A 27,453-nucleotide genomic window follows, 5' to 3' on the forward strand; every position below is an offset into this window, starting at 1 on the left:
GCGGGGACTTGCTTAATGATTTCATTAAGCTCACTCCTTAACAACTACTTGCACTGGCATTTGAAATCAGGAAGTTCTCATAGCGTTTGAAATCAGGAAGTCTGGCTGGAAATTCTCCCTTCAACACGCCCATCCTTATTAACCTATTACCTAAGAAGCCCTGGCCCTAGGCCATACTGTATATGTGCAGTACTAATTTTTCAACCATAACGAATCAGAAATTCTGTGCCCCCAAACTAAGATATAGAAGAATGCTCCCTGGGGTTAATTGATTCTGCCACTGGGCGGCATCGTCTGTGGTTTCTCATGCCTGTCCTTGGATGGGGTATGCTAATTGCTGAATTAGAGACCTCTCCTTCCAGTTGAGTTCTGATAATATTCTAGGCATTTCCATTCATTGTCTACATTGTTTCTTCCCTTCTTATCCCTCCTTTCCTTTTATTACCCTTATTTTTGTATCTGTCTTCCCTAATAGACTATGAACTCCTAGAAGGAGTCTCATCTTGTTTTTAATTTCCTAGAACCTACTCCAGTGTTTATAGATAGTAGTCACTAAAAACTGTTGCATAAATAAGTGATTTATTAAACTTTCAACTGGAAGTGTATATAGTTACACACTGATCTTATTGATTCCCTCTCCTTCGCAACATCACCAAAAAGTCTTGGGTAATGGAGATGAGTAGAATTTTTTTCATTTTTACCACTTTTGTTATTAGAGTCATTGTTCTGGTTATAAAATCTATGATAATGATCAACCCACATTTTATGCACACCATGCCTGCACTATCAATGGCCTAATAGCCAATTAGCTGATTTTCCTATACTTATATTTCTATCCTTATTCTAATTTTTCAAAGCATTTTATCATTAGGGATTTAAAGGCCACATATTTGCTCCAGTCACTTAAAAATTAGCTTGGGCTGGGGTGGAGGTGGGTTATAAAAAAGTGAAGTAACTTATCACTGAGTGGGTTAATGAATGAAGAGAGAAACTATACCATTAAATTAGGAACATTATAACCCATGAATGTTCTCTATTAATTTATAAATCAATGAAGGAAATTCAACACTTGGTAGGATTTAGCCTAGACCTAAATATGTGAATAACTGTTTGCTTTGTGTACACTGAACGTGTATTAGAGCTCAAATGTAAAAATTACTCATGTCCACAGCCAATAATGATTAATTAAATTAATGAAATTTACATCTACTTACATCCTTCTTTCCGAAGCTAAAACATTTCTCAGATTACTTCTATTATACCTTTATTCAAAGTGTTTTTAGGTGGACCCTAACATTCAAGGTGAATTCTGGACACTGTGACTCAGACATTCCTATGGCATTTCATTTAGGCATTTACTATTAAACTATACACTGAAGAGTTACTTGACTGATGATTATTTAAACATGATTCTATTTACCAATCGTGAGTTTCCATATGGAAAAATCTTTCTAAAATTAAATAAAAATCTATTTATTTGTAATGAAAATATACAAGTTGCTAACTTCAAGTTTGCTGGAGACACAAATGACAAAATGCATTTCTATAAACTCTTAAGATTACCAACATCATATTTAAGGTCGATAATCAGCACACTTATTATTTTTCATCTATGGATTCTGAAAAATAAAGCTCTCTTTCTTCTTATCCTTTATTAGAAAATTATTATTGTCTTAACACTTCAGCTGCGTCCTCCGCCATGTTCCAGCAAATAAAAACTCTAAGGATTTGCTGGGCTTTTAACAATTCAGTGCCAGATTTTCATATTATAAATACTTTACTGAGGCATCTCAAACTGATAAAGACTAAGAACCCAGTTCTACCTGGAGAACATAAACAGGGATAAGCTCTTGGTGTTTTGCCAAATTTAAATTTCACCGTAATGGGTCGGGTATTACGTTAGTGTGAGGAACAAAGTAGCAATAACACCAAATGCAAATGTGAGGACTGTAGATTTGAGAAGTAAAAATACATCTGAGAACCACTCTGGGAATAGTAATTATTTTGTGATCTCAGATTACTGCCATCAGTTTAAACATCTCCCTCAATCCAACCATTATAAATTGTTTAGCACAGTCCTATTGATAGATGGATGTGTTTCATCTTTACTTCCTTTTACTGTCTGCCCTCTGGTGCAAGTGCTGTCCCTTGAGATTTGATCAAGGACACTTAACAAAAGTGGAGGCAAAAACCCCGGCTAATTGACACCCAGAAAAATGTATCCCTAGATAATGGCTGGATGAATCAATATAGTTGTTAATTACTGCCATGCCCATTTCTCAGGTGCAAAAGGCATTTTTTTTCACTTTTCTCCTCTGCTCTGTGAACCCTGCCCGCACGATTTTTAGAATCTTAAGACCATAGACCACATAAAATTCAGACAATTGATAATTTTTAAATATACAGAAGCGAATCTGACAATACATTAGTTTTGATGTTATTTTTTTTTCCGAAAGACGGAGACACTGGGCATAGGAGTTGGGGGGAGGGAGAGAGAAGGAATGAAAAGTGAATTTAAACCCTTTATCTGTATTTCAGAATCCATTCCCACATTTTAGATCATGAAGGTAAACTTACTAAAGACCTTAATTTTTATTTGGCTTCCACAATCTCATGAGAGAATCTCATTTCCTAGTGGTTATTTGAATCCTCTCCAGCTTGTCTATTTGTTGTTGTTGATTACAAAGAGGTAAGAAGGACAATGAAATATGCATTTACTGCACAATTTAACATCAATAGAAGTGTAGTTGGGAAGAAAAGGGTTTATATGCCAAGACATAAGTCTAAAATACCAAATAGACACCTCCTTCTTTGGTAGGGGACACAATCAATGTTTACAAATTAGGGAAGTTAAAATCCTGACCCTCAGCTTTATGTACGTGAACAGTTATTCAAATATTCTTCTGAATATATTTATTTGATACAGATGGATTCATTATGACTTTATAGTTCACAATTTCAATTCTGAGTTCTCAAAGCAAATGTCCAGAAAATGCAACTCACTACAAAATGATCTAGTTCCCAGCAAAAGAAGGGACAGGGTAAGGTAGAGAATTATTTTTGCTAAAGAAACATGGATTTTGTTAGGGCGATACTTACTTGTATGAAATCATATATTTTAAAATAATTCACCAGGTTTTATTTAGCTGTTTAAAGGGAGATGAACTGAGAGGTATGAAAAAATCTCCAATTTTAATTTAAGATTATGAGGTATTTTGAGAGTCATACAAATTCAGTCAACAAATACTAATTGAGCTTTCACTCTGTGCCTTACTCTCATGATTTAGGATTTTTAAAAAAATCTCATTTACATATGTTCCAGCAAAAATAAACAGAGAAAACTTGAAATCCATTGGATGTAAAAAGTTTCTAAACTATCATCAACCACACTCTAAAAAAATTTAGGTTGTCCTTAAAGAACTAAGCTACACGACTAAGCTACACCAAACCAGGGTGATCCCTAAATGCCAAAGTGGGTTGTGAGTATAAAAGTCATTTGCTTACATCTGACTCAAAACCAGCAGCTTTGAAACCCAAAGAAATATCATTTCATTTAAAATTTGATGCCCACATGAACCCAAAAGTTGTTGAATATAACATATACTAAAGTTATGAAAAGTTTATACAAATTTATGAAAAGCAAGAGCTTCTAGTGGACCTAAATTAATCAGGAAAGAACGTGTAGAAGTTAAATACCTTACTACTGAGACAGCCTAGAAAATCATAAATTTGGTAACAGTAAGAGAAGATAAGGTAATTGCAAGTAAGACAGAACAAGATTAGCCGAATTTAGTGTATTTCCAGCAAACGTCAAGCCCGGAAAAGAGTAAAATTTTAGAAACTGAGGTAGTGAATTAGAATGTTTAAACTTAGAATTTTAATCTCAATATTCACATAGAATCTCAGGATTAACAGTTTATGTCAAAGTTATGTAAATGTCACCATTGTCCACTGCTGCATGGGCAACGGAAGACCTCTCTTTAGGCAGTGTGAAACTTAACCCCAGAAACAACTGAGTTGATGGTTCTGATTTTTAATCTGTAATATTTCTGGAAAATCTTAAGGCTATAGAGATATTTCTCATACAAGGCAAAAAAGGACTTGACAGCTCTAAGCATGTAATCTTCATCAGTACTAATCAGGTTCCCTGGGCAAAACCTCTGCATCAATAGGTATATCTATCTCCTTCCTACATTAAATATGCCTCCGACATATTTCCCTGTGCATCTGAATCACTTATCAGGAATACTTTATGGAGTAAATTTAGAAAGAAGAAATGCTCATTCTTCAAATGTGATGAGTTAAATAATCCCAGGCAGAGGGGATCAATATCAGCCTCTTGGAGCTACGTGTTGGCTCCTTCGGAGTGGGCATCCTGTCACTTGCTTTATTTATATATTCCCTCCCATGCTCCCTTGCAGAACACAACAGATTGTTTTAAAAACTGTTGTTATTCCCCCACCCGCCCCATGTAATTATATCACTCAAGAAATGCTGGCATTGAATTTCTGTCCTCTGCTTTTGAATCAGATGAAGCACCTGTGCAGTCACTGAAAAGCAAATGGACTCGGTCTGGGGCTTTTCAAGTTTGGGCCTGTTTATGTTCAATACCAAATGGTAACATACCCACAACCTGGGGAGCCATAGACCTTGTGAATCAGAGATCTAGAAAAGCCCTCTGTCTTCTTATGGAGGTTGCTATGGAGATGACGGTGTGTAGGAGGGGGAGGTAGTAGGGGAAGACAGTGGTGATAATTGAGAATGATCAAGCCTAGATTTTTATAAGACTTAATATCCAGAGATTTGATAAACATTGTTACATATATACAGATATCACTGCTATGAAAGCAAGAAAACCAGAGAAAGGATACACAGAGAATCCAAATTGAAATCTAGGTATCTTAAATTATTGACCACAAAATCAGTGAATTTAACCTGCATCTTGGAGATCATGCCCTATTCATATCTGAATCCTTAATATGTAGCACATACCTAACATACACAACTGACCCTCAAAAAATATTTGTTGAACTGAATTCTGTTGGAGAGGTAAGTTAGATAGTAAAGTTCCATATTCTATTTTCCAACAGCTCATTTGTGCAAACTATTAGAAAAGGAAGGATTCAAATCTAGAGATACACTGTATCCTGCCTGAGGGCTCAGAAATATTTATTAAATGAATGAATAAATCAATTATTTAATTAACAAAAATTTGTTGCCCACGTTCTGGTATAGATTAGACATATCTTCCCTTTAGAGTTCAAACCTCACTTAGAACACTGAGATTATGACCCAATAATCTGAAAAAAAATCTGACCAGCCAGGTCAAAGTTACTTTCCTCCCACACAGCTGAGCGTCCAAAGGAACAGATCACACTCCAGAATGGAAAGGCCCTGCAAATTATTGACATGTCCCTATGTAATGCTAAGAACAGGAACCCACAGAACTTCCTGGATCCAAAGCCATTTGCAAGATACCAAGCAGTCAGGCTTCCACAAAATCGGAAAATTGTAAATAATTTTAGGGTAACAAATGGAAGATTTTCACTTTTGTTATACTCATTTTTTTAATGAATCTTAAATTTCTCTAGAATTAACAAAGGAAATGTTTAATGGCTCTCCTTTATTTTTAAAGAAAAGGAAAAAAAATTAAAGCAACCCAAAGAATCAACTAGAAAATTCTATTTATTTCTCTTAGCCTTTACAGAAATAAGATCCTAACCCAACTCCAGCTTTTAACTCTATTAAACATACACAGAAATTCGATGATATCTGTTCTCTATTTTATATATATATATATATATACATATATATAAATATTTAACTTATAGCAAGTCTCAAAACAGACGACTTGGGAAAGTTGATAGGAAATAATCAGGGACTGCAGTTGCCTGCTGGACATTATATCATATATAGCTCACTATAAAGAAAGACCATAAAACATCAAAATGTATCTGGGTGCAAATGGGGAACACACTGAAGCTTCTAATTGCCAAAGTACTCTCAACTTCAGCACAGTAGATACATTTTGAAGCATCTCAGCCGTTGACATGGCATGGTTCTGTCCTAATTTTGTGTTTACTATGTTATATTGCTGCACAAATTCTCTAAACACACAATGAACAAAATTAGTATAAATATAATACCATGCTAACTGCTGTTGAAATCCCATGGAAAAAAAATATTTTTGGTTGTTTGATTTTGGTTTTTGTTTCGTTTGCCACTTAGAGTCAGAACAGTTCATGAGGTTTACATGATCTTTATGGCCCCACTTTGGCTTTATGTTTTTTTGACGTCAATCCAATACAGAAGTCTTCATGTCCCACCCCCTGTCAATTTCGTAGCTGCCACTGGCTGCTATACACTTGCTGCTTTGGTGGTTAATCTGGGTGTCTGATTGCTCCAAGTTATGTCTTATGGACTTTTCTTTAGCTAGTCAAGGAAGTGACTTTAAATTTCCCTGGGACCTTATGGCTCCTTCCATGGGATTTGATGCTTTCGATTGATATTTATATATGTATTTATATACATATATAGATACAGGAAATACACACATTAACACACTATAATATATATATATAAAACACATGTATATTCACATATACGTATGTATTGTTTTTTGCAAATGAAAAAATAAAGCAAGCAAAACAAGACTGACCTAACCTACCTGTACTCGGCTCACATTCAACGAAGTCTTCGTCATCGCTTGAACATTCAGCAGATGAAACAAGGTCATCTGATGTTGGCTGCACATGTCAAAGAAAACATAATGAGGTAGGGGGAAGAGAGAGGAGAGAGAGAGAGATAAGGAAACCAATGAGCAAAAGCATCAAAGACTTATCACTGTGTCCTGCCTCCATCAACATTGCTGTCTCTCTCCTCTAAAGAGGGTATGCTGTAGGGTAGAGAATGTTAACTGCTGTGTAGCTTTGAATGGCTCTGGGTCCAGACAACCTGTGTGGGTCTATGTAAAGCTGAGTGTCCCAAGGTGGCCTGAGGAGGCTGAAGGCTATCCTATCCCTGTAGATCACATTGTGCAGCCTGACTCTATCCTGACTTTAATTTCAATTTTGAGAATCAGAAGGGCAGGAGAAGGGCTATTGCAAATGGTGGCAATACAAGGGAGCAAGCCAGCACAGAAGAACTACACTGCAGCTTGGAGAGGGTTTCCATACATATGGGGTGCAGTCTCAAGTGTATGATTTGGTGGTCGTGAATCTATAGGCTGGCATAATTAATGAACACTGTGGAATGCAGTCTGTTCGGGAATAGCATTATGGCTTCTCTCACTATCAGCGATTCTTCATGTAATTGCTGCAGTTAGTTGAATTAGTAACGTTGACCAGCAGACAGACACTACAAGACAGCCTCTGGACACAGGTAAGGCTGTTTCTGAAGACAGCAGAAAAAATTTTGATTGCAGCAAAAGTAATTCAATTTGAGACAATTTTTTTTTCTATTGAATCCTGCAGTGCAGAAATTCCCCAATGCCAGGGAATCTGCTGCTGCAAGAAATATAGGGGACTGTGGGTGTGGGCAGTAAGAAGGCCCCTTGCTACACAGTAGACGAGAAAAGTACTTTCTGTACCTGGTACATTCTACACGCACAATAAATACTCTTTCAATCATTCCCTCAATTATTAAGCTACAGATCTTGTCTAAAAACCAAACTTTTGTCCTACTCTGTGCATAAGAGTACTCAATATATAGCAGTTGTTCAACAAATGCTCACTGATTTCTCCTTCCTGATGTTAATAATATTAACTGACTTGCCAGTCTTATTATTCCCAAAGCACTGAAGCCTGAATCCATATTCAAGAGAAAAAGCAATTACAAGTCAGATGCTGTGCTAGACATGTATATATGCTTATTAGTTGTAGTTATTACTAATTAATTAGACACAATTCTCACAATGATCCTTTGGGACAGGGATAATTATTACACTTTTAAAGGGAACTGAAGTTCAGAGAGGTTAAGCAAGTTGCTAAAGGACCCACAGCTAGTAAAAAACATAGTAGAAGATTTGAATAGATACATCTTAGTCAAAGTGTGCATCTGTAGCTCCCATAGGCTTCTTTATACCCCTCCTTACACGATGTTATGGACTGAACTGTGCCCCCTCCCAAATTCATATGTTTAAGTTCTAACCCCCTAGTACCTCAGAATGTGACTGGTATGTGGAGATGGGGTCTTTGAAGAGGTAATGAAGTTAAAATGAGGTCATTTGGGTACGTAAATCCAACATGACTGTTGTCCTTACAAAAAGATGAGATTATCACTCACACACACACACACACACACACACACACACACACAGGGAAGGCCATGTGAAGGCACAGGGAGAAGACAGCCATCTACAAGCCAGGGGGAGAGGCCTTGGAAGAAACCAACACCCCTGACATCTTGACCTCAGAATTTTAGCTTCTAGAACTGTGAGAAAATAAATTTCTGTTGTTTAAGCCACCCTGTCTATGGTACTTTGTTATGGCAGCCCTAGCAAATGAATACACATGACAACCCATATGCTTAGTGTTTCCAGACAACATCCTTCTTGAAACAGACATAGTAGGCACAGAATTGCTGGACACAGCAAAGAACAGTAGAAAAACCACATTAGGTAATGGATTTTGCTTAATTAACAGTGGCAGAGAGGTGCCTTAAACCACATAATTGATCTTTATTCAATACCTGTCAGGGAGATACTTCTACCTCTGCTTCTCCTTAAAGTCAATAGAAAAAGATTTTTCAAACATACTATTTTTATTGTCAGCTAGACACTACTGAAATGTGCATTTCATTTCCACAACTGATGCTGGCAGCTGTATCCTGGAGCACCATTATTCGTGTTAGAGAGATCATGAGCTCACTCTCTTGGAGTTTCCTGCTACGATGGGGCCCAATATGGGTCCACTTCCGCTCATTAAGGGAAGGGAGGTGATAAGAGAATAAATATTAACTGTGTAAATGCAGAAGCAATTAGAAGAGGCAAACACCGTTTTGGGAAGGGCCACGATTATTGTTTGATTGTTCTAAAGCATGCATTTTCTATGGGGATGATATCCACCCATGCCCCTCCCCCAGCCAGCAATAATTGTTTTGGGCAAAAGGGGGAGGATCTTAGATATGAAAATGGCTTTTGATCAGCCAAGAGCCACAGTACGAGAATGAATATACAGTATATCTGGTATTAAAATTATGGAGAAGGACAATTAGGAAAAGGTCTAAAAGTCTTCTTGAGGCTGGTAATGAAAAAGAGGTTGAGAATACATTTCTAAAATGTAATCAATCGAAAATTAATTGTCAGTGACTTGATTATAAGGACCTTACAGAATGGCCCATATAAGACTTAACTAGCTTTGATCCCTAGAAAACTGGTGAGTTAATGAAAATCTAGTGAGCTTGTCTCAAGAACTGAAGGCCAGGCAATGAAGTTTAAAAAGGTCACTGAGCAAATGTATAAAAACAATGTATAACTCCAATAGAAACCAAAATAGGCATTAACATATTAGTGGAATCTTTAACTTAATACCAAAAAGTATCTTAATTTTTAAGAGAATTAAGATTTTACTTAATCCTTAGAATTATCTTAATTTTTATTGGCTAAAGAAACAAGGTAAGGTTTTTGTTTGTTTGTTTTTGTTTTCGGTTTTTTGTCTTTTTTAAGATAAGTACTAGGCTCTGTGGTGGAAAGGATATTTCCTACTTTCCCCTCAGCTTCCCCCGCCTCCTCCAATACCTCACAGGTTCTCACTTCTGTGGTTTGAGTGACACTGTCCCCAGCCCCACTCCCCTCCCCCATAACCACCTCCACTTCTGTCCCCAAAATGAGCCCCTAATCCCCCTGGCAGGCCCCAAACATATGCTCACCCATGTTCTCACTCCTTGTGCCTCACTTCCCAGAGATTTTTTTTTTTCATATGAGTATGGATGAGAACAAGTTTCCTCCCAGGCAACAGAAACACATTTTGCCAGTAGCTCCTATAAATGGTGACTAGACTCAAAGAAGATGAGATGACAGACAGTCTAGAGAGTGTGATTAAGATTGGGCTCTAGACAGCACAGCTATGAATCCCAGCTCCTAAACGTACAGTCTGTGACCTGGGGAAGCCAGTTACTTCCCCTCTCCGGGCCTCAATTATTTTCATCTGTAAATTGGGATTAAACAGAGTGATTTGTTACCGACTGAGCATGTGATTTAAGTGTACTGTTAAAAGTGAAGCTCTGTTCTTGGCATATGGTACATGCTCATTAAATATGAGCTAAAACTAGCTAACTAATTCAATCAATCAATCAATCAATAACAGGAACGTCGAGCCTGGGAGCCACTCCTAATTTAAATAGATGTGCTATCTGCCTATGCACTCTACCTTTAATGATTTATCCCCCATTAGAACTGCTCTTCATTGCTGATAATTCCTTACCTCCATTTAATGGTACAAACACCATTTCTGGTTGGATCTGCCATGAAGAGAGATAAAGAAAAATATACTCATGAAGATGCCAAGAGAGCTTAAAATGCCATTGGAAGATCTGTTTCCAGTGGCTGTGGATCCAAACATTGTGTGTGGTCTTCTGTGAATTCAGCCCCTTCCTTTCTGTCCCTCAGACTTCACCATCACCATTTACAGATTCAGCCAATGAAACTCCCAAAGCAATTACAAACATCTCAATCCTCTCCTGGCCCAACATGGTAAACAACGTTTATCTGGAGAACCTGGCATCTAACACAGCCACGCCTGCCACAAAACACTGTGTAGCTTCAGAAATGCTTTCTGTGCCAGGAGCAGGAAGCTTTGATTTGCAAAGGGCTCAGGATTCAGATCACTATTTTTAGGGATTTTTTAAAAATGATTTCTGTCCTTGCCACCTAAACACAACAACAAAAATTACAAACCAAGGTTTTTGGATATACACTTAGGATCATATCCTAAAGTAATGATTATTTGATCCAAAATTACTCTCAGAAAACCCGAGGCTTTCTTTTAGTAGCTTTTTAATTTTTCTTGTCTGTGCCCTTCCCCAATTACAAGCAAATGCAGGGTCTGACTCTGACCCTTGGAAGAAAAGGCACACTTCCCTGATTATTGGTTCCCATGACTAGTGGAGTATGCTTCACTACCGCAGTATCTCACAGACTTGGGGTACAATTATCATGAGAAGAATGGATCTATGGACTTTTTTCCTTAAATAAAATGCAGGAGCCCTAGGCTGTGTGTGTGGGCGCGTCTGTGTGTGTGTGTTTGTGAGTGTGTGTATGTATCTTCTTACAATCACAACCATTTTTCATTATTGCTCATAATTCCTTAGAAAGAAGAGCAGTTAGTACTTTTGAGAGGAAAAAGGTATCTGAACTCTAGAATTATGCCTACTAATTTACCACTCATTAAACACTTGCTATATTTAGCCTTTGTGCTAAGCAGCGATCACACATTAACTCTTTCAGAACTCATAATAACCAAGGGTACAGACATTTGTAGTGACATCTGCTGTTTTAACCGTTCACCACCCACGCTCCTTCGGGTAGCAGTATTGCCTTAGGAAATTTCTCTATTCATATAGTTATGTGAGGAATGTTCATCAAGTTGCCTTCCATGTCATGTTAACTTTTTTCCCCTCACAATGATTGTCTAAAGGTCTCACAATTCCTAATGGCTAAGCTTAAAGTGTTTACATACTGTGGTTCCCATATGTCAAATACCAACATTATCTACAAGTCATTCAATGAAGAATAGAAGACCCATAACCACTCCCCAACCAAACATTTCCTTAGTGGCTAAGTGACTAAGTCAACCATCAGTGATATGGAACTATATCATCAAGGTGCTTTGTTCATTCATTCATGCATAATAAATATTTATTGAATGCCTGTGTCCAGCCTTGTAACAGTCAGGAGGGATAAAGTGATAGATAAAAACAGTTCTTTTGCGCTGGGAATTCACAGTCTCTGAAGAGGCTGTCTGGTCCACAGACAAACTTGACACAGTAAACTGAATGCTATGACAAGAGTAAGCATAAGGTGATAAGGGAGCGTATAGCAAGGGAGCAGAGAGAGCTCCCAGGCAGAGGGGCATGTGGAAAATGAGCCCTCAGGGACAGGCAGTAGTGAAGCAGGGGAACGCTGAGAGCTTCGAGAAGGAAAAGGGCATCCTAGGTGAAATCGACAGGCTTTGTAAAGGCTCAGAGATATGAAAAAGCACAGCTTATTTGTACACCCACAAGTAGTATGGGATGACTGGAGTGAAGAGATATACTAGAATGACAGTATGACAGCTCCTTGAGTTATCGTGTTGTTCTTGCAAACCTGGATAATGAGCATGAATTTAATATCCTGCCCTATCAGACTCCTCTCCTCCTTCCCCTCCCCACATCTCACCAGTGTCATCCATCACATCTCCTTAGGGAGCTAAGAATACACGTGGTTTCAGAACACAGCGCATGGGTCTGACTGCGCCATTCCCTCCACAGTGCAGATGAAAGACCTTTCCTTGCCTTCTCAAGGGGAGGAAAATATTCTTCTGTCCCTATATATTAGCCAAGTCCTATATTAAAAATAATAATTCATACTACCCCATTTTAAAATATGTATCTCATATTTTTAATCCACATGTTGAAATTACTTGGTTCTGTATTAGGACTCATAAAACTAAAGATAGGTATTATAATAACTTTCAATAAAATATCTCTCTGGCAGGAACCCTCTTTATTCCTTTCCTAAAAGATTTTTTATTGCATTTATATTCTTTTTTTACCCCTACCAGTGTTTATTGAAATTAGAATGAACTGGGACAGAAGAAAGCTCAAAACTCTGTCCACCCAAGTAAATTTATAGATATATTTTCCTTCTAATTCCCTCAGTTTTACAAACCTGGCTTCTCATTTTCCTCCCATGAGTTATTGTTTCTATAATCACCTGCTTCTAATTATTTACTCTGAAGGGCTCTACCTCATCTCAGTACAGGGATGGTTCTACACCATTCTTCATCGTTATCCGTTATTCAGCATTGAGAAAAATATCTGCTTCCGTGGTCAGAACCGCTTAAGAGAGTTTCACTATGTCCCCTTCTTACTGCCCAGATGCCGATTTGTGACTTCAAACTTCCAACCTTTAGCCCGTTATCTTATACTGAGAATAGGCTAATCATTTGGGGGGATGATCTTTCTTTTTCCACCCAGCTCCTTGGAAGCACGGTTATTTGACCGAGATTAAGCAGCAGATAAAATAAGTCCTGCCACAGAACAGCTTTATGAAATTATAAATAACACACTCAAGAATGATGATCGCCTTTCTTCCAGTGAAAAAGGAAAGGAGAAAGGCCCATAAGTACTCTGAAGTCCCACAGAAAACAGCCATACATCTCTGCAGCTGCTTCATGCTAAAAAGAATTAAATTCCTTCAAATGCTTGGTGTTTTAGTTTTTTGTCTCTAAACTTCCATTCTGAGATAGAGCTGGAGTTAAGTATCTCATATGAGGGATGGTCTCATTCAGCTTCATTATGAGTATTTATTCTCTATTTAAAAAAAAACAGATGTCTGAGATACTTTTAATTAAAGTACATAGACTCTAGATCAATAAATAATCTTTAATGAGATTTGAAAAGTTTGACATCTCAATTTAAATTTATTTGTTAAGACTTTATCAAACTGTTGCCATTGCATAGTCCAATCTTTGATCCATGCTAATAGATACCTCCTCCCCGCCCCCCACACACAAACTACTGGATGATTTTTAGACTGAACAAAAGGTAGGAAAACCTGGAGCTTCAGCAAGCTTGTTAGAAGGGATCATCTCATCCCTCCCTTCTTCCCCAGCAACCCCACCACTACACCCAGTTCAAGCCCAATCCAGAAACAACCTTAAAGCACGGTAAGATTGTATGAGTATGATTATCTATACCCTCATTTTATTCTGAACATCCTCTTTATAGTCATCTTCAAAAGAACCAACCAACACCATTATGAGAAAATGAAATAAACGATTTGAACTTGTCATACTCAAGTGTAAAAGACAGAGGCATATCATGAGACGGGTTCTGAACAATGGAAACAAAGGGACAAAGTTCCAGCCTGCTTAAGATGCTTTCTGAGTTCCCCTTTCGTCCACCTCGATGCGCCTAAGTATCTTTACTGGAACAACACTGTGAATTTTTAAAAAGTCTTCTGGAGTTCATGTCATTGTGGTTTTTCAGGACATTACTTTCCTCTCTACTCTCTACTTGGAGACAACCACTTGCCAAATAAGACGTGACAACCCACATATTTTACTTGGCTCCTATTTCCTTGGAATGAGGTTTTAAGAGAATTGCCCTGGGCTACAGACACTGCATTTGGCATGACCAAAATTAGTTAATTGGGACAGAGCTTTATCAGAAAACTGAACATAAAAAATAAGAGCAGACCTTCCCTGGTGGCGCAGTGGTTGAGATTCCGCCTGCCGACGCAGGGGACGTGGGTTCGTGCCCCGGTCCGGGAAGATCCCACATGCCGCAGAGCGGCTAGGCCCGTGAACGACGGCCGCTGAGCCTGCGTGTCCGGAGCCTGTGCTCCGCAACGGGAGAGGCCACAGCAGTGAGAGGCCCGCATATTGCAAAAAAAAAAAAAAAAAAAAAATTAAGAGCAAACAAAAAACAAATTCCCATTTTTCTGGATATATGATTTTATGGATGCATGTATTTACTTATTCAATCAGTCTTCCCTCAACAAATGTTTAGTAACAGCCTATCGTGTGTCAGTCACTCTGCTGAGGGCTAGATAGAGCCAGTCCTTGTCCTGGAGTTTACACGCTACTAGGATTTGAGCCAGGCCGAACTAGAAAGCACTGAGTGATGCTAAACCATCAGCTACAAAAACTTGAAATTAATGTGAGGTTCGTAAGTGGTACCCACTGTAAAAAACTGATTACCCTCTATCATTGAAGACTGTAGATTGTATAGGAATCCAAGCGAATAGTATCACCAGCTTCTCTTTAAACTCTGCCCACTGTCAATAGCCTCCACATTGTTCCTTTTTTCCTACTCCACATATACTGGAGCAGGATAAAGAGTGACATGATTTATAATAACTTTTGCTAATGAATTAACCTTTAAGGAAATCCCTTTGTCGACTCAAGATTTAATTAACAGTAGAAAAACCAAGCTAAGCGTAGCCAAATTTTGTGCCAAGGATTGGAGTCCTTTATTTCTATCTTTGAAGCCCTGTAGGATTATACAAATAAATGTGGTACAGCATCTTTTTTTTCCTTTTCTTTCCAGTTTTAAGAGTTTTCTTCCATCTGCTCAAAAAAGGAAGGGTGGATCAAGAGAAGGGGGGAGGGAGGAAGGAGAAGAGAGTGGGTAGAAGGGGGATTAATCTATCTGTTGTTCAAGGCAGCCTGACATAGGGAAGAGGAGTACTGAACCACAGAAGATTAACCAAACTTCAATGTACCTTCCCAAAAGCAGGAGGAATGTAATGCTAGTGGTGTGCCACTGATAAGCAAATCCCTCTAAATCCTTTCAATTTATTTCTTGGCCTGGAGAAATTACATATTATTTAGAAGGCAGGAAAAAATAAATAAATAAATTAAAAAAAACCCCAAAACGCCCACCCAACCACACACCATCTCCAGGAATCTAGGTCAGGAGCCTATTGGTTATATAGACACAAAGGTCTGGCTTTAACGGCTGCTTTTCTTATTGGTGCAGCCCTCTCCGGGACCGCTAATCTGAAAGGCCTGGCTGTGTTCCCTCTGTAAACGCTTCTGGTTTCCACCGCAAACCTTGTTTTGAGTACTGAGGATCTAACCATGACAAGGGAATGCCAGTTTAGCTCAAGCTCCAACGACCTAACCTACTTTTCTTGCTTGCTCACCTTCTCGCCCCCTTGTCTTCCTTTTCTTTTCTTTTTCATTCTTTCTTTTTTTGAGTTGGGAGTTGCTTTCTAAGTGAGCCCTTTATTCCAATGATAATACTGAAATCAAGCCTCTGTTTTTAGAGGGCGAGTGACCAAGGCCAAATATTAATGTGATCCACAAATAGTGATGTGGGTACCAGTCAGTGGATGCTGAAATTCTGAATAGTCTGCATCCTGGAGTGCATCAGTGTGTTTTGTTGATACGATTCATTTCTCCATGTTCTTTCTTGCTCTATAGTTCAGAAAGAAGGAATGGGTTTTTGGGGGAAAAAAAAAAACTAGGAAAAATAGAGTCATATTTCTTTGTGAAATGATCTCTTGGTCCTCTTTTTTGACTTTAACCTTATCACTGGACACAGGAGAAACAGCCCTTCCTGGCAGGTTGAGAGCACAGCTTAGAAGACTTAATAAGCTCCAACATTAGAGGAGAAGAAGGAGTCGCAGGATAAAGCCAGTCCTGGATTTTGGTCAGCAATTCTGAAAAAAGATGAACGTAGTCATTCAGTCCAGAGCAAATAGCAGTGGCTCTCAGTCTTTGGTCTCAAGATGAACTGAGGCTTGCTAGCTGAGCAAGGAGAAAGGAGTGGGGCAACAGCCAAATGCTGGGAATCAAACAGAACCTCGTCTTTATTTTGTCGAAGGTAGGCCACTTACACTGAAGAGTGTGCGATGCACGTGAATATCCGTCAGGTCCGTCGGTGCAGAAAAGAGTTGAGAATGGTTACCTTGCAGAACTAAGCATGATGGAATTTCATGCTTAGTAAACAAGAAACTAAGAAAGAAATTCAAGCTCAAGACGACATAGAGTGAACACGAGAGGGAAGAGCGTATCAGCAGAACCCAGAACTTAGCATGTGGCACAGAAAACTTAACCCAGAACAATCAAATGCAATGGACTGAATGTAAAATACAAGTAAAAAGAGACAAGGTCGTCTATTCCTTATTACTCTGAAAAGAGTATTTCCCACTCAGCCATGTAATGTAATATTGGAAAAGTCAGATATGGGTGTCAGAGCAACAGCAATTGTTAAAGCAAGGTTTGTGCATTTGATTCATCTGCAGTGAGTAAGCCTGAGTCAAACCTGTGAAAGAAAGATGAGGGCCAACTGAAGAGCCTGATATCAAACGCCAAGAGAGGGAAAATGCAAAGGAGTTTGGCTTTGCAATGAAAATTTATCCCTGGTTGCTCATGTCTTGAAAACAATACCAGCCTCCCACAGAGAAAGACGGGAGGACAGATTCAAACACAGCTTTTTGATTTGTATTATAAGTCTCAAGGTAGAGAAAGTCTTTAGGTGCCGTTGCATGAGAAATTCAGGAAGCCAGATGGACCCAGCTGCCCTCCAGAAGTCACGTCCTCATTCCTAGGCTGCAACCAGCCTTAAAGGGATAACCCCATACTCTATATAAACTCAAAACGATTTACAAAACCAAACACAAGACGACCTCTATGTGGGAAGCGAAAAGACTACTCATCTCTCATTTCCGATGGACAGCAAAGCTAACAACTTTGTCGGGTTTTAGTTTATAAGCAACAGCATCCATTTACTGGTAAAGTGGGTGCTGGAAATATAGCAGGTGTCATCCCAGGCCTGAGACCTATGTCATCACACGGCGTTCTGTGCTCACAAGGACCCTGCGCTTGGTTTAACGCTCTGCTCCCACCATCTTGAAATTCCGAATCACTTTATTCTTGAATTTGTGTTTTGTAAGTAAAGGAAATGAGACAAGGGGGTACGTGCATAAGCAAAGGAGATGCATGCAATGTGTGTGTCCACCCCTGTTCCTGGCCACCCCATCTACATATAGAGTTTCTGATGCCCCACGAGCCCAAGATTCTGTGGACCCATCATGTACGGGGGTAAAATGAATCAAACATATTTATTTGAATTCATCCCCTAATATTTCTTCCTTCTTTCTTATTTTACACTGGTTCCTGTGGATTTCGAAGCTGCGCCTGAGAGGGAAAATGCAAAGGAGTTTGCAAAATGTTTTTGAACAGTTCAGAGGGGTCCGATGTGGTTTTCAGAAACTCAGATTATGACAAATAGTTTATGCTCCTACAGCTGGGTCCCTTGTGCCTTCACTGCTGGCCTCCTGACTGTGGGGTATAACTAGACTGATTTTCTCCAGAGTCCTTTTCGAGAAAGAGCTCTTTCCTAGATGGCTCTTCTATTGCCCCTGCCTCCAGCCCCCCTCTCCTCCAGAGCTGCCTAGACCAGTGTTTAATAACATTCTGGGGAAGATCCCATAATAAGGTCCTGGGCCTTGGTTATTCCCACGTTTTCATCTTCCCAATTCTGAGAAGAGTTTCAACACAACCCCTTTAAAAAAAGAATCATGACAGCGTAATTTTCTGAAAAATTTTACCATGTCTTTAAACATACACAGAGGTAGTGGTGGATAGCAAAACCAGAGCTGAGAACGGGTCAGACAGAACCACGGAGCTTTGCCAGCACTGACTGTGAGACACGCTCCCCTCTGAGATCCTGGAGAGTCGGCTGATCTTGGGAGAAGTGGGCTGCCCTTCCAAACTGGCCCTCTAGGAAGAGAAAGTGGATAAGTACCCACTCTGCTGAGTCAGTGACATCTTTAAAAACTGTGTCAGAAGAATATTTTTAATTTACACTCTGCCTCTTTGAAAGAAATCGATATGGCATTTGATGGGACTTTGTTTTAATTGGAGCATCTTTATTTAGCTTTTCTGCAGGTTTTTTGTTTCCCCATGTCTTCTAGGGAGCAAAGGAAAAAAGTGTTTTGTTTGTATTTGTATTGATTCCATCACTTTGAGCAAAAAATAAACAACTAAATACAGCCGAGTAGTTTAATGACAATCTTTTAGGGATCAAGACCTCTAAGCAACACAGCGTCTCATTCTAGGTGATTGGAAATAAACAGAAATCAATAAAACAGGATTACTGGGCAATAAATAAGAGAAGCCACATTCATAATTTAAGAAGCTTCTTTTCATGCATTCATTACTGAAGAATGCACTTGAGCCCTATTCTATTTTTACAACAGTGAAGATTTCCTCCCAGCATGGAGTCTTTTTCTCTTCTTTTTCCTTCCCTCCCTCCCTCCTTTTCTTTCTTTCCCTCCCTCCCTCTCTTTCCCTTCCTTTCTCCCTTCTCTTTCCTTCCTTCCTTCCTCCCTTCCTTCCTTTTGAGATACTGAAAAAGAGTTTCTCTAACATTTATCCAGAAGCCCTTTCCTAAGGCTGCTCAGAGGAACCAAAACACAAAAGGAGGGAGGTGTTAGCACACCAGGCAAGGATTGATTCCTCAAACACTTCCCATTCCAGACCCTTATATGTCCAGCAAAGTGCCTGGTGAGGAGAAGTCCATGGCGCAACATGGGAGCAGGGCCTGAGGGACGTGTTTCCTGCCTTCAGAGTGTTTACAGTGCAGCATGAAAGGCAAATATTGGAGACATTATTAATACCCCTCCTAATCTTCCTCCCTGCTAGGGCTGGCAATGTGTCCAGGCTAACCAAGCCTTCTTTGCAAGTAGAGGTGGCCATGTGGCATTTATCCAGACAAAATGATGATTAAGGAAGTCTTCTAAGGGTTCTAGAAATGCTTATTCTATTCCTAATAAAAGAGGATGACTTGTTTGGTTCAACTGCTTTCCCTTCTTCCTTGGATTTGGATGGGATATTTGGAGCTGCAGCAGCCATCTTGTGCCCATAAGGTGGCAAGTGTGAGAGAAAGGCTAAAAGACTTGAGAGGCTGACTTAGATATTGTCCAATGTATGATATGAGTCCAAACAAGCAGTTTTCTCCTTTCCAGACTCCAGAATTCTTCTTAACTGAGTAGATGTATCTCCTCTTTAGTCACTGCGGGTCATATGTTCTGTTATTAGAGGTTGAACACAATCATAACGGAGAGCGCAATCCATACAGAGCAGCCAGAGACAGAGATGATGCAAAGCACTGTGTGAGGGGTCTCTGCCTTTGGTGCACATCACTCACACTTTAATAATATCCAGAGTGGGACTTGGGAAGCTCCACAGTAATTCCAGTGCTCTTCAATATGCCAATTCTGTGACCCGATGAGATTCCGAAAGGAATTCGAAAGAGGAGAGATCATTTTGGAGTTGGGTAAGCAAGGCGAAATATTTTTACCTTAGTAAGGGAGAATATTTTCCATTGAATATCTTGTATCTGCAATCAACGTAACCCGGACTGAATTGATCATCTTCTCTCACTGCTGCCTTTTAACCCTTAGGGTCATCTTTGAGTCCTCCCTACTTAGCATCACACCTCCTGGCACCAAGTCCAGTGAAGCCCATCTCTAATAAAACGTCGCTCTGTTTTCATTTCTACGGTCCTGGCCGCTTACCTGGATGGATCCTGAGATTCTCTAATCAGCCTCCCTTGCTTCTGTCTCTTCAATAAACCCTAGAACATGTCACTAGAATAAAAACAAAGCTTTCAATGTGCCACTCTCCTGGTCCAGATTTATCCCACTGCTTATCAGATGAAGTCTAGACTTAATTTTTATTTTATTTTTTTTAATTCAAGATCCTCCACCTCTGGTCTCCAATGTAACTTTGCAGCACTATATTTCACTACCATGTGCACCACGAACACCTCCACATTCTGACTATTAAATAAACGTTTGCCATGTCTTGAACAGGCCTGATAAGTTCCTGACAATGTTCTGGCTTATATAACTCCTTACCCAGCTCTATTTGCATTTCATTCCACTTAAACTTGGTAAAATTCTATATATCCTTCTTTAGGGCCCAACTCAGATTCATTTTTCATGCTGCTTTTTCCTGATCCTATGGCTGAAAAATGAAATATTCTAACATGCTAAGTCAGTCCTTTCTTCAAATCTCATGGAACATGTGTTTTATATTCTGACTTATAATACATATCTGGCTTATATCTTTCCCTTCTACTTAATTGCTACCGGAGGGAGGGAAGGAGTGTCCCCTGTAGCCAGCTATAATATCAAGGAAAGTGTTGTGTTTGGGGTCAGAAAGCATGGGCTCTGCCCCTGGGGTGGAAGCCCAGGGCTATCACAAGAGCTCTGCCTTCCAGTTTCCTCTTCTATAAATCTGAGACGACATCTACCTCATGCCATTATTATGTGGGTTGAAATGGATATCAGTGACTCAGACATGGTACTGTTTTGTGATAATTGTTAGTTGTTGTTGTTAATATTATGTTGTTGTTAATATTATGACATTGTTGTTGTTAATATTATGGTGTTAATATTATGACATTATTTATTGTTAAAAAATAAATATTGTTTATTTGTTGTTGTTAATATTGTTGTTGTTGTTAATATTATGACATTATTTATTATTGGTTTGAAATCACCCACAGGACTATTACAGCGCTGGATGAGAGCTTAGGTGCACAACAGATATTTAAATGGACAGGAGATGCTCAGGGAATGTGTGTTGATTTAAGCAGAACTGGGCAAGCCAGGAGTCACGTTTGAAAAGAGGAATAGGGTTGGAGGAGGGAACTACTCCCCATCCTTGTCAAATTATCATTGATTCTGACCTTTGGAAGTGTCAGGGGCAGGAATACCTTTATAAGTTGTTTGTCAAGAACAGGGGTTGCTCTGGAAGAGTATATTGGTTTTCAAGAGACAAAATGTCTCATTGGTCCAGACAAACCCATAAACGATTCACCTTGCAATTGTACAACCATGTCCCAGGGAGTCAATTCCTTATTTGAAGGACTATAGGTTTAAAGTAAGTCAAATATCATGTGATATTCTGGAAACTGGGACAGCTTAAAATTTTAATAGACCAGGTTTTGCAAAAAGTCCAACAAGTGCCCCCCAAAGAGATTTGGGTCTTGCTTCTTATCATTCCAAATAGGATTGGCTGAGCAGAGCCCAGGAAAAATCAAGCTATGGTTCTCTGGCCACACTAGTCCTGGTGTCACTTAAACCGTTAAGTAGAATTCTTTATATAAAAGAAAGAGTAAGCGTAATCGCTCGGAATAAATGCCTTGTAAGATGACTGCAGCGATTGCGCTGTTTGTAAGTACCTCTGAGTCCATTAAGATAAACATCTGTCTTTGAATATTCACCTTAACGCACCAGACTGTTCTTTCTTAGATAAATCTTCCTTGAACATTGAGCAGTTAGCACAGTTTCTCATTCCTTGCTCTCCTTCCCTTCCATGTGCACATCAATGCGTGCAGGGCGAGAGCATTTAAGCAGTGCTGGTCGCAGAGCACACATTAACACACAAGGCAGTCTCTAAACATTTTTAAATGCAGAATAAATACAGTTTAGGTTTTAAACATCTTCATAGGCTGTATACCCAGGAACGCACTGGACTGGACTCTTTCCCACATAAGTGGTAACTTATAGGCAAAGGCAATAAATGCTTGTATTTAAAATAGTTTTAATACGCTTCCAATTGTTCATCACCTAGAGGTCCAAATGGAATCTAATTCCCTAGTTACTCCTCAATGAAACAAGTTTATCTCTATATTTATATCATAGGAGATATATCTATAGCTCTAGCTGTATTTTAAGCTTGGGCTCCAATTTCATTAACTTTTGTAGCCAAATTGGGAAAATGCTCAAGGATCCCCAGTCCTCATTCAGAGCACTCATTTCTTCTCTGCTGAAATGAAGATTAGACGTAACTCCATAAACAGTATGTGGCTTTAAATGTCTTCTGCGGGTGTCACACTGGTTATAACAATATTGGCAGGGGTAATATTAAATTTAACAGTCAGTATTTAACAATGACTGCAGCAGGAGAACTAATCCATCAGAACAGACAGTGGCCATAGCTCTGGAGCTTCGGCTGCCCCAGGCCTCCATGTGCTTTGTGGTGTGGGCAGAAGAGAGTCCTGCTGGGAGGGATGCGGGTGGTGAAGTAGAGGTCATCTGGGGTCTCGAGGTAGTGGCTGTTTACCAAGTAGTACCAAAGTGTTTCAATAACTTTTAACAGAGTTAACTAGATTGTTTAGCAGATGATGCTTAGGATGCCAAGGTGATGCACTGAATTTGTCTAGGAACCAATGCCTTTGGATTGAGAAAAATTCTGCTCAGTGATACCCAAGGATATTCCCAGCTGTACCCGGGAGGGTCTCTCACCATTCACTCATTCAACAGCTCTTTTCTGGCTAACACTTTGAGGGAAACAAAAAGACATCTGAAGTGACTTCAGTCTTTAAGAAGCTTATAATAAAGTGGTTAAGTGTCTGGGATAAATATCCTTAAATAATAGTAAAAAGAAAGAAAAAGGGCTCTGAGGGGTGAGCAATAAATGCTGGCTGGAATGGCAGAGAGGAATTCATGGAGATGTTGGTCTTTGGGTTTGGCTTTGACAGGATAATAGGATAATAATGGGCAGAGGTGGGAATAGACCGTCCAGGTGAATGGCACAAATCAATGCATGGAAGCAGGAAAGTAGGAAGGAAGGGATGGGAATAAGAGACTGCTTTGGTTTGGTTGGAGCACAAGGTAAGTATGGAAAAGGTGGGTAGTGGAACCAGGGGACTCCAGGGAAACCCACCTCTGTTTCTTGACAAACAAACCAAATCAAATATACACTAACGGCGCACTGGCAAAGTGATCTTTTTACACAAATGCTAGCACATGTTATTTGTTTAATTTCAGAAGAAATGTATGTTCCAGGCATTTAAAGAAACTGTTACACCAAGCTAATTTTCACTGCTGCGGACACAGCTGAATGACATCACTGTATACACTTCAGAGATGAATGGAATGCCTGTTTCCACCTCTTCGTAAGTAAGGCCCCTGTGAGAAGGTGGGCACCTTACAAAGAATTCCTGTCTGTAGGTAAGCATTCTACTCTCTGTTTGGAAAATCATCCTGCAGAGTTCTTCTGTCTTCCAACTGAATAAAATGTTTAGCCTGAGCGACAGTTAATAAAGCCCTGCAGAGTTCTTTCCAGCCCCCTTGGATGTGATGAGATGCCATACATTGGGAATGGCCATGTTCACACCTGTGTGTGGGTCTGTATATGTGTGTGAGTGTGTGTAACAGAAACATCAAAGGGACAAAGTTAGTTTTAACAGCCCAATAGAATCCCAGCTGGAACACACTTTCCAGGAGAAAGTTACATAAAAGAAACTTGGGCAACTTTAAACACCATCTGGACCATGCTGTGCTCATTTGAGCTTTACCTGTTTAAAAAAAAAAAAAAAAGGCAACATAACAAAAAGTATCTACAAATACAACTAGAGAAGAGATTTTCTGATTCTTTGGAGATCAGATGTGCTTGCCTTCAAACACTGCAGCACATTTCCTTTAGTCCTATTTGATACAGAGATACATTTCTTTTTTTAAAGTAGCTAAAAGAGTCTTCTAAAGTCCAGTCCTAATCTCTGGAAGGAAAAAAAAAAAAAAAGATGTGCAAAAATAAACCCAGTACCTTTGAAACCTAATTGAAAGAGATTTCCAAACAACTCAATTGCTTTCTCCAGTCTTCAGAGGTAAAAGCTAAGCCCATGAATCCCAGCCCTGCAGGTAAAACACTGGCCTTTCCAAAACTTAATGCATTGTGCAACCACGAGAGAAAAGGCAATAATGCTAAGGGCCTACAACTGCGCCCAGGACTAAATCAACACGGTAATAAGCACAGAGCACACCACACCTTCCATTTTCTTGTTTTTATTAGTCAGAGCCAATGTGGGGAATATTTAATATTCATAAAGCAATTTATGGGTAGAAATGTTTTTTGCGCTTGCTTTGGTGTTTTTCAACTAAACAAGAATCCGTTTCCATATTTTACATAAGATATTAATACATTTGAAGGCAAGAGGTTTGAGGGAGGGCTTAATTGTATTTTTTTATTAAAAGGGAGAGTAATATTTTCTCTCAGGAGACAATTTTCATGTGAAGTTTTAATTGCCAAGGCTCACAGCACCCCATCAGACCATTTTTATTTTCTTTTTACATTAGAAGGGCGATGAGGAGATTACTGCAGAGGCAAAGTGCAAAGGTCATAGAATGAGTCAAGAAGACCCATCAGAATTCACACTTCTCTCACAAGGTGGGTGCTAAGGCTTAATCAGCAACATTCAATAAAACACAAATGGCTTATGAAAAAAGTTAATTCTAAACACATACACAATACTATTACAATTTTATATAATAAGATGTATGCAATCATACTGCTTTGAGTCACATTTTCATTTAGAAAAAAATTACTCAAAGCCTGTTTAAGAAACTGCATGGCATCCAGACAAAATGATTTCCTTTAAAAATTTTAGCAACTGTGTTCTCTGAAAAAGATTGAAGGATTTTTTGAAATTTCTAATTTGAAATGTCAAAGTAGTGAGGTTTTAGAAGATGAAGCAGTGGGATTTTGGAAATATATCCCTGCCCCCATAAACATGACCATTTGGTCTTCAAGAGGCAGGAAAAGAGTGAGGCTGTAAACAGATGTTGGCTCCATTGTAACACAAGCTATCTTTTCTCTTTCTTTCTTTTTTTTTTTTTTAAATCCTAATCTGATTCATAAAAAAGCAATTTGGAGCATTTTAATTTCTTTTCTCACTTAATAACAGTAACGACTTTCTGGGTCAAACATTTCCTTCTAGTTAATGATCAGTCAGCTGAAAGGCTGGGTAACAAAGACCTGCAGCCTAGTCACTAACTGCCAATTAACGGCCACTTTATCAGTCAGCTCTGTTTAAATATAACAAGACATATGCCAAGCTATCCACAGAGGGTTGGGTACCAAAATCATAACATTAAAAACACACTTCCATCAAGGCAAAGCTCTCGGGACATTTGTGCTATCACAGCAGTCACTTTTCTGAAAGATAGGCAAGTGGCAATGTGTCCACTTGTTGCAATTCTCAGCAGAGAGACCTTGACTGGAGGAGACAAATCCCCTCACCTCCCCCATCTGCGAGAGAGTGAACATCAGACACCACATGGAGACTTAAAAGGGACACTTCAAGGAGGAGCTGCAGAATAGAAGTGCTGTCCTGTACATGTGGCCATAACACTTATCTCTTTGGCTCACGGTAGATCTACTGGTGTCCTACTGTATGACAGAATAAATCTCAGGAAAAAAAAAATTCTAAATCAGATTACATCTTATGGGCTTCTCCCTCCAGGTTTAATTGAATTCAATTTCTTTCTTTTCTATATGTTGTAATTGTATATAAGTTATCTATTATAGTCAGCTCTTCAGCACTCCTAGGCAATACCTTGGAAACAGTAATACTGTTGGCTAATGGTTTCCAGACAATCATTATTGATTCAGATTTTAGAGTTATAATGCCCCCAAAGATTTCAATGTATGCTGGAATAAGCAAAATGAACATCATCTATCATGATATTCCACACACTAGCCCCATCAGAAGAGTGAAATTGTTCTAAAAATCTTCAAAGGATTGTGATAATCACACTTTTCATTTGTATAGGGGTTTCATTCTCAGAATACTCTTTCTATATTATGCACAGTCCCATAATAGCTAGTCATAAGTCACACTCTTAGTTGCGACACAGATGGGACCAAACCCATGTCTCCTGGGTTCCATTTACTATTTTTGCTCCATGACACTGTGGGGAAAAGTAACAGACTTATGGTTAGTGGACGTGAGTCTGGCTCATGGCTACCACAGAAAAGAGAAAGGAGTATTTAATATCTTCTAAATTTTAGGCCACTTGTTAAAGCTTCCGTGAGCTTTCCCTTTAAGTGACAATTTGTTTAAAATACATCCTTTTTGGAAATAAAAACACAGAACAATGTGGCACAGTGCATGATGCCTTCAAGGGATAGAAGAGTTTTCAAGCTGTGGAAGGAGTCCAAAGGTTGTCAGCTAGTAGTGGTTATGAATGAGGCAGGTTTATTCATATGCAGTGAACATGTGCTGCAAGACTCTTCAACCAGGAAGGTAAAATACAAACCTCACTATTCAAAGCACGTGAGGCAGCACAGATTAGAACTCTGTAGAGCACTTCAGAAGCCCTTTTCTCCACCACCTTCGCATCCACGGGATAGTGAAGTAAAAACATTTCGATGAGGAACCTCAGTAAAAGGAAAGAATGCTTTTAGACTCTTAAGCAATGTAAGCAATTAAACATTAGCTTTGGTGGTGAGGTAGGGGAGTGGGGATTTGATTTGTATGGAAAGCTGTGCCCACAGCAGTGGGTTCAGTTTGTACCTTGAGTCATGCAAACTGCCAGTGGGTGTTAGCCCTTACTGAATTCCACTGTGTCCCAGCTCCAGACTGAAAAAGAGAACTGGATCGAGTGAAATATAGCTCTTTCTAGAACCCTTAGAATCCCATGATGAGACAGAAGATCAGAGAGCTGCAACCCTGGGGTCCAGAGAAGAATTGAGAACATGACATGAATTCTTCTTGCCTGCACACTTCCAGGGAGCGTGAATGAAGGAGTGAATGCTAAAATTGGATGCTACTGGGTGGTGACGGATGTCAGCTCACTATCTTCCCTGGCTCCTTGTACCCTTCAGCATATCATATGCATTACTATGCAATTTGATCCTACTCTTTTTCCTGTATCACACCACCACTAATTTCTCAACCTCATACCTATTTTTCACAAAATGAATTTTTCTTTCCTAAAATACAGCC

General features: G+C 39.2%; 1 protein-coding gene across 19 annotated transcripts in view; it reads right to left on the reverse strand.

Annotated features, from left to right (window-relative positions):
• Positions 1–27,453, reverse strand: part of NRXN3 (neurexin 3) — a 1,691,100-nt gene that overhangs the window by 44,304 nt on the left and 1,619,343 nt on the right. For 15 of the 19 annotated variants that reach the window (XM_067729075.1, XM_067728964.1, XM_067728949.1 and 12 more), the window contains one exon: positions 6,668–6,746. In XM_067729075.1, coding sequence (XP_067585176.1) covers positions 6,668–6,746 — 79 coding nt within the window. Of the gene's footprint in view, positions 1–6,658; positions 6,747–27,453 lie in introns of all 19 variants that reach the window. The other 4 variants (XM_067728998.1, XM_067728973.1, XM_067729064.1 and 1 more) reach the window with 1 other exon arrangement.

Source organism: Pseudorca crassidens, chromosome 1 (assembly GCF_039906515.1).
Source record: "Pseudorca crassidens isolate mPseCra1 chromosome 1, mPseCra1.hap1, whole genome shotgun sequence".
In the NCBI taxonomy this organism is placed as follows: Eukaryota; Metazoa; Chordata; class Mammalia; order Artiodactyla; family Delphinidae; genus Pseudorca; species Pseudorca crassidens.